At 27.6% G+C, this 9,383-nt stretch overlaps 1 protein-coding gene across 1 annotated transcript; it reads left to right on the top strand.

Annotated features, from left to right (window-relative positions):
* Nucleotides 1-664: 664 nt before the first annotated feature.
* LOC103571942 (GATA zinc finger domain-containing protein 7) lies at nt 665-8,877 on the top strand. The gene is made up of 4 exons (XM_053740786.1): nt 665-861; nt 2,356-2,436; nt 4,701-4,982; nt 5,260-8,877. The coding sequence occupies exons 1-4, from the start codon at nt 847-849 to the stop codon at nt 8,875-8,877; spliced, it is 3,996 nt and encodes a 1,331-aa protein (XP_053596761.1). The 5' UTR covers nt 665-846.
* The last annotated feature ends 506 nt before the right edge of the window (nt 8,878-9,383 follow it).

Here is a 9,383-nt window from a genome sequence, read left to right as displayed (position 1 = left end):
GCATTTAAGCGACACAAACTTATATTTCAACGACATTTTTATATTTCTTTATTTTTTTACAAAGAGACAAATATACATTGTAAATGTATTATATATTTATAGTTATTAATGATTATAATAATAATAAGACTCAGGATATTTTGTAAAAAGTAAAAAAAAATCAATATGTCAATAATACATAATCTGATAATTATAACAACAATAAATGTCATTATTTAAATTAAATAGTAATAATAAAAAATATTTTTGCAATCCTTGTTTATAAATTTGTTTTCCTCTCACCTTTTCTCCCGGATGATTTCCATCACTTTCTCGTCATGTATTCGATTAGTTGTCTCCCTTTCTCCCGATTTACGTTTTCAACCTTTCTCTCCTCCACCTGCATCAGTAATAGTAACATCAACAACAACCCAGACTAACCGGTATAACGTTAGCGTTGGCGTTGATCTTCTCTCTGCTTCTATAATAATAATAATAATAATAATAATAATAATAATAATAATAATAATATGAAATAGTGTAGAACGAAAGGTAAACGTCGAGCTCGTCGTTTACTTATATTTCAGTACAGAGCATCAGTGTGGGGATATCTGGAGCTTCAAGTCAAGTCAACTGAATCGCATACGTTCAATGTAGTATTACATTGAAGGTTCAGTGCGTGAGATATAATATACTCTCTTTCATAGAGGTTCAATCAATTTATTTATTCAAATTTTAAAAGTTTTTAGTTTCTTTTTTTTTCTGCTTTTTATGTTGATACTGTTAGTGAATTAAATTGTATATCCGGCACTAAAATAGTTTTAGATTTTATTAATTAACTTTTCCAAGTTAATTTTTTTTATCGAAATGTTAATATACTCTGTAAGTTTATATTTAGTCAACTTATTAGCTTATACATATTTTATTTAAGTTATTATTTTATAATATATCAAAATGTGTTATACAAAATTTTTTTTTCTAGTCAAAATTAATGCAGATTTCATCCAAAAGATGGAAAATTATGAAATATTAATTAAAGGGTTTTAATATATTAAATGTCATGCAGTTCATGTTATTATGAATTGCTTTTATATAACGCTTAGTATAAACTGTATGATATTGGAGTATTTTGCTTTGGATAAATGTAACTAAATTATTCGATCATTGTATTTAAATAATTAGTAATCTTCTCGAGAATAACTCATTGAATCAACTTGAGTTCTAACAAAAAAAATTGAGAGAATAAATAAAGAAAATTATCTATATATCAAATAAAAGTATTATGAGAGCTATTATATACTTGATACCTCTCTAAATTTATCTATGTATGCATGTATTTTTTTTCTTTTGACATTATAGAGAGTATAAAAAAAAGAGACAAAAAAAAGCTGAGGTCTGATAATCTGAGTAAAGTCATCGGCAAAACGTACAACATACTTAGTTGATGGTGTTGGTGGTGATGGTGGTGATAGTGATAGTGGTATAGTATACAGTATAGGGTTGGAAAGTAGTATAGTTAGTATACTGTAATGCAGCCTGTGTCTGTAAGGTCTGTACTCTGTACCCTCTGTACATCGACCCTGCATAAAGCCAAAGGCGACGACGGGATTATGGCTTGAAAGGCGGCGAAGCTATGCAAATCACGATGTGCTCCGCCAAATTCACAGGGAATCTTATTTCCCTTGTTGGTCGCAGCTACAGAAATCCCCTGCTTCTTACCTCTTTGTACATATATATATATATATATATATACTTTTACTTCTCATTCTCATCCTCAACACTTTGCCATTTCTTTGAAATGTATAATAAGAGTAAGAGGAAGGAGGAAGTTGAGCTAAAGGAAAATCCCCACCAAGGGTTATTAGCGAGTTTATCTCTTATTCTGCTGTGTAACCTCCCAACTTGAACCTCGTTGTTCTGCTTTTCGCTTTGTCAATTGCACTCAGACTATTTTATACATCTTATTGAGTTATCACTTTGACTAAATCACACTCTGCTTATTTATTATACATATATATTTATATAAAATTTTTCAAACAATAAAATCAATTAAAATTTCATCATGTTTAATACAATAAACTTGAAACTTAAATACTGAGAAAGTGTTGATATTATAAATTACGTTGTTATTTATCTTATATTAATTATATAACTAATATTACCATAATTATTTATCGAATAGCTATAATAATCCTTTATCAACATCTTGATAACCTTGTCTTTAAAACAGTTTGGATGGGAATTTGCTAATCTATTTAGTTTTAATATAATAATATAAGTTATTTTATTATAGTCCACGTTAACAGACCTTTAAAATTTATTATTTATCATAAGAAATATTATTTTTATTTAATTATTTTCTATTTATAATTACAGACTATTATAATATTATGGACTTTTGTGCCGTGTTTTATCACTTCATTACCACAGTATAATCAGGAATCAGATAATGACACTGTAAGTTTTATAATATATTTTAATTGTTACTATGTATAGGATATACCAATTATATGACCACTATTTTTATAATCAATGGTAATATTTAATATTAATAACGATTATTATACAAATAAATAAATTAAAAATAGCAACATTTACAAACTACAGACTAAAGATAATAAAAATATACTTAAAATGTCAGTCAGAGTTCAAAAGATTGAGCAGTACAAGTACCAAAGTGTTTACTGGAACACTCTCTTATTCTCTTTATATATTATAAATATATATGTATATATTGAGTCAAGAAGCCATAGTAGGTAAAACGTGACAAGAGACTTGTAGAGTTACACTTATGTATTCACTCACTCACTCACTGACAGTATGCTGTTGTTGTTGTTGTTGTTGTTGGTATTAGTGAAATGCAGGTCGTTTTTCATCTCTTCCTTTACCCATAAATACCGACTACTCTTGTTCACTTCATATCAACTGATAAAAAATCCGACTCAATTTACACACGAATCAAGAGTAAGTGAATGAGTAAATGAGTGAATGAGTGAATGAGAAAGATAGAAAGATAATAAATGTACGCAGATCTTATTCATGTCATTCAAACGTTCAACATTCTCCGTCGATTAAATACACATGTACAACTACTCGATGCATCACATGGTTATATATATGTATATAATAATCTAATTAATCTTGATATAGTGACGTAGAAAGAAGCATCTGAATTCGTATACAACCGGCACCAACAACTGCTTTTACCAATAACCACCTTCTCTTTAATCCCCACTCTTTTATTACTAAACCAATGATATTATACTAGTACATAATATTATATACTCAGACTGATATATGATACAAGTAGATCTGGGTTAAAGATTTCTATGCCTGAAGGTCGAGGGCACGGACACTTGATCCAACTTAATAGGTTTCGATTATCCACAACTCTGGTAATTGTCACTGTTGTTAAAATTATTATAATAATAATTATGTGTTTTAATCACCAGCAACTCAATTATCATAATTTATCATATATATGATAGTAATATTGTAAAAAAAAAAATTTGTTAATTTTTTTAATAGCGGATGAATAGAGTTGATTATTTTGTTTAAATTAAAATTGAATTCAGTCTGAAATTTTCGTAAACTAGTTTAGTTTAATTTCAAGTCTTGTGGCCTGGATAAAATCGTCTTTAGAATTGACGTGGTTAACCGCAAAGTTTCAATTAAAACCATTTGGCAAAGCAAGAACGAGAGTAGTAATTAAATTCAGGATCGCAATCCAACGTAACATCGTATATATCCGTATATATCCATTTAAAAAAATTATTTTAATTTTAAAATATCCAAATATATTTAACGAATATGTATATTTATACCATACACTATACAAAATTTCACCTCAACCTTTATTTTTTAATTCAAAAAGAATATTACTTATTATTATTAAAACCAAAATTAAATTTACAAATTATAATTTTAAAACTAATTTATTTTGTTAAGTAGAAATATTTTTTATTTAGTTTTGTTAAAATTTAGTCAAAATATTTCAATTGTTTATTAAAAAAAATAAATAAAAACAATAATTCAGCTCTGTAAAATGTAACAAATTTAACAAATAAAAAGTTTTGAAGCATTTAGTTAATAATATAAAAATAGCAATAAAATATTTGATTCATTTTTATTATAACTTTCCGACAAGAATTCACTCACGTAAAGAAGAGCCATCAAGAGAAGTTGAAAGTTGTCCTACTTTTTTGTTATTTCGACTATATACATTCTTTTATTTATTCATTCATTTATTTACTTACGTTTTTATTTTTTATTTTTTTTTTTTTTTTTTTTTTTTCATTTATTGAATAAATATAATTTTATCAATCGATTAAATTACAACAGGAAAAAGTTAAAAAAATACAAATAAATATTTTATAGTAATTTAAAAAAGGTTTTTATAGTTTTTTTTAATCAATAATAAATTTAAAACGTCAATCGTATTGTTGTATAAAAAATGTTTGATTACAATAAGAATAATAAAAATAAAAATACAAACTATTAAAACAAAGTCAACTTTCTCAAACCCAACTTGTCTTGTTTATTTTTTTTCTGGAAGTAATCGTTAGTCGTTAACTCTCGCAATAGTAAACTTTAACCATTTGCTCTCCTTTCCATTTTCAGCAAAACATTAAACAGTGAAAATAAATTTTTTAACTTTAAAAACAAAAAACGTTTTACATTAATTATTAATTAGCTTTATTTTTTTTTTCTTTTTATTATAGAATGATAATAATAATTCGAGTTATCGTTACAAATATATAATCGATGATAGCGATAATAAACAAGATCAAGGAAAGGACCTAGAGGGAAGATTTGGTAAATCGGCTAGTGGTCAATACCACGCTAATGGTGACCAGTCGTCTACGGACATAAAGTATTTCTTCGACGAGTGGGGCCATCATCCTCTCGTAAAATATAGAGTTCCCAATGAATACGCTGCTGCAGATACACATTCGGCTTTTGATCTTCACAAATCCCGTGTGGTTATCAATAATTCCAAAATCGTTAGTACATCAATTCTTTTTTTTATTTTTTTGTTATTCTTTTTCAAAGAAACTAAATAAAAAACATAAATATTGAATTTTTCATATTACTTAAAAAGTTTTTTTTTTATCATAGTCACATCTCTGTTATCTCGGATTTCAAATTAAAAATTAAATATGATAACTGATATAAATAATTAATAGTTATTTGCATTTATATACATTTTATTTTTTCAAATTTAATTATTTGTTTTCGATAAAAAAGTAATTAATTTATTTTTGTTTTATTTATTTTTAGAATGAGGATGAAATTTTAATTGAATCTCAGCACACTGCTAGAGACGAAAAAATTTTACCAATTGATAATTGGTATGAAAATACATATGGACCAATATCAATTAAAGATATACCAGACAAAATTGACATTTCCAATAATTCAAACAATAACAATAATGATAATAATAATAATAATCTAGAATTACAACAACATCAATGGGTAGATGACCAAGTTAATCAATATCCAACAGAAACAGTAGTAGGAACAGAACCAATAGTTGATTCCCCTACAATAGAGGAACTCGGAAATTCAAAGACGTCAGTTGATTCAAATAGTCAAAATAATTTAAACGTTACTGATATAATAAAGCCATCAACTGCAGTAGACAATGCTTTCTTGTTATCTGAAAATTTTGGAAAAAAAATTAACCATTCAAATTTAAACTTTGAACAATTGAATAATAGGAAAAGTGACACTGGAGTGGGCGCATCACATACTTACTACGTTTCTGCGGAAACTCCACGTAAAAAAAATGATAAAACAATTTCTCCAAGTATCGGAGTATCTTCAGAAAATTATAAAAATGCTTTAGCTAGTTTTAAAACTCAATTGATAAAAAATTCACAAATGTCGAAAAACAATAAAGGTTCAACAACAAATACAAAAGTATTACCTGAATTATCACGTCTCTCATTTCAAAGTTTCAACGATGCAACTGAAACAAAGTTTAACTCACAAGAGCCTATTGTTGTTGCTGAAACATCAATGACGACTGAAAATTATGAATACAGTACAACTTTTCCATGCAATAATCAAGAAGAAAAAGAAGAAAATAAAAATATAGAATCAGTATCATTATTACCAACAGCAGCAACAACAAGAGAAGAAACAATACCACCAGAACAACGACAAAGTTCAACAGATGAACGTACATTATACAACATTGTCAATTCTCCGTTGTTTATTCAAGAACTTTCCCATAGAGGAGATCAGTTTACCACATCACCCATGATATTAAATCCTATCCAAGCTGGGTTAGCTTTAGTTAATGCTGAACGAACTCATCTTATTGAACAGAATGTTGAGTCATCGTTAACCAATATAGAACCTGCTGTTCACCAACTTGAAAATCAGTTTAAATTAAATAATAGCCATTCATCTTTTTATATAACCCAATCAGATGAAATTCGTATTTATAAAAATAAATCATTGGAAAATATTAACAGTGATGGTCTTAATGATAGTAACAGTCAAAGTGATGAATCGATAAAATTATCATCAGTACCTTATGTCACATTAGCGTCAATCAACCAAGATAACGCCAGCGATAAACTTGTAGAAATTCAAAAGTCACTAGAGCTATATCATAGTGCACCCATCCATGAAATACATTATCCAGCTCAACTGACGTCTCAAGTAGTTACTAAAATCGATCACTCACCTCCACCAGATTTAGTCTATCTTACTACGCAGAAGCATAACCAACAACCGTACAATAATAATCACCAAATATCAGATATCCCTCATCAAAAAGATCAAATGTCATATACAGATATTAAAGATATTACAGATCTTACTAATAGTAATACTGATTATAATTATCAATTTATATCTATTTTCGATAAAAACTTGCTTACAAAAACAAAAACAACAGATCAACAAGATAAATTTTCAAACTCGTTAAATTTTAATTTAAATAATAATAATAATTTGGATATTGTACAACAAAAAATAGTTAAAATCAATGATAATAACGACAATAAAAAATCAACAGTTGATAATTTAAAAATACCGGTACAAAATAGTACTGTAGCTCATATAAATAGTACTCGAGTGACAAGAGAAAATTTAACTCAAAATACCAAAAATTTAACATCGTTATCACCAGATTTTTTTGAATATTCTTCTCAATGGAATAAGTTAAATGATAAATCGATACATTCAAACAAAGAGACACAAGATATTGTTGAGAATGTCAATTTCCAAATAGATTCAAATCAATGGCTTGAACAAATTGCTGATCGGTTAAACTACCGTAACAACAACAACAACAACAACAACAACAATAATAGTAATAATAATAATAATCATTATCGACAAAATAATCAACTCAATGATAGTAAAATAACAACAACAACATTATCTAACTCAAATGTACCACCACACCAAATAGATATTAATTTAAATAAAAATGAAGAAAAACAACAACAATACTATCATTTAATTGAGGATGATAAAATTATTAGTGATGCTACAGACAATGTAAAACAAACTGTTTATATTTACACGCCTTCAGTAGCAACTAGTGATTATGGATCAATACAAACAAATTACAATTCCAAATTGCCAACTAATAGAATAATAAATCGAGAATTTAATAGTGATAATGTTGAATCATTATCGAATTATCCAGTTGACAAGTTCGTGGAAGGTATACTTGATATGAAAGCTGCTCCAAGACCTTATTCTGTTAACAAAGATAGAGTCTTAGAGAACCTGCAACAGCAGAAGCACCAAAAGCACCAGAAGCACCAGCAGCAAAAGCAAAAGCACGTGCCAGTTATCCAAGATTATCCAGTTACAGTTCAGAAGATGCTGGAGAATAAGGGTTCATCACCTTACCCGATTGAAACTACTACTACAAGTACAAGTACTAGTACAACTTGTATTCATAAACTCGTATCTCAACCCTATCCTATTCACATACTCGAGCAGTTGCCATATCAAGTAGATAAGGTCATTGAAATGCCAATGCGAATTCCAACTTACCATCCACTTGAAATTCCACTAAGATTACCACTACCATTATCATCATCATCATCATCATCATCATCATCATCATCATCATCATCAACAATAAAATTATCGGAAAAATCACTTAATAATGAACCTTATTACAGCAATGGTATTAGATATGGAGTAACTTACCAACAGATTATGAATCCATCCATTAATGGACTAAACCCGGTAAGATTCAAAGAAACAAACTACGGAGAACTTGAAAAGTTGGCTAACAGTTCAAATCAAAACTTTCAAGGTTATATCTATGGCAAACAATCGGTTATACCGGTAATGGGTTTGCGGTCTACTTTGAGTAAACGATACGGCTCATTAAATCAATTGGGTCATGCCAAATATCAACATCAAAATCAAAAACAACAACAACAACAAATTATAAACTATAATCCAGCAGTTATCTCTAAGGAACAGTTCTATAGTAATGTTTTGAATCAATTACCAATTTTAATCCATCATCCAAAGTCTGTTATTGATCATATTGATTTAAGATGGCACGTGACTCATCCAACTGAGAAATATAAAAAAAATAAAATTGAGTACGTGGGGCCTGTACCATTACTACATCCACAGCAGGTCTTGAATCTTCATCAGAATCAAGTGCCACATCCGGCTCATCAAGAATCGATCCACTACTGGGAGCCTTCTGATACGTCTTCGTCTCCTTCTTTTTCTTCAACATCTCTATCATCGTTTTTTAAAAGAGTAAGACTGCCGGAAGTACATTACTACGGTAAAATGGGAAATTTTAGACAATCTAAAATGGAGTATGGATTCAAACCACCTATGGTACCGTCTATTCAGTACGATGAAAACACGGCTACTAGAGTCAATAATTCTTAATTCATTTAAATAATAACTATTGTTGTTCTTATTTATTTTAATAATTAATGCAAAATTTTTATGATAAAATTTAAGTATTATTATTATTTATTGTTATTAATGATGTTGTGTATACAATTATTGACTTTCTATGCTTATAAATGATAAATATTGTTTTTAGTACTTTTTTCCCAATCTTTTATCCTATTTGTCAAGCATTATTTTTAAACTTTTAGTTTATTATTATATTTTAATTAGTTATTATTAAAATACAAACGTAACTAAATTAAACTTTAAAATAAATTAAGTCTGAATAAATAAAAAAGCAACCATTGAGTTTAAAATAATTGGAATACTCATTTGTGGTTTTAATCATAATTTTAATAAGATACTTAAATATAAAATTTTAAATATATATCCATTTTTTACTTAATAATTTATTTAAAATTATTAAATTAAATAATATCTGTGATATATCATTTATTTTTATATAAAAATAAAATAAGAACAAAAGAAAATATACGCTG

The sequence above is a fragment of the Microplitis demolitor genome, chromosome 7, assembly GCF_026212275.2.
Source record: "Microplitis demolitor isolate Queensland-Clemson2020A chromosome 7, iyMicDemo2.1a, whole genome shotgun sequence".
Lineage (NCBI taxonomy): Eukaryota > Metazoa > Arthropoda > Insecta > Hymenoptera > Braconidae > Microplitis > Microplitis demolitor.
The sequence above is the reverse complement of the archived record's forward strand: the minus strand, read 5'-3'. Positions and strand labels throughout refer to the sequence as shown.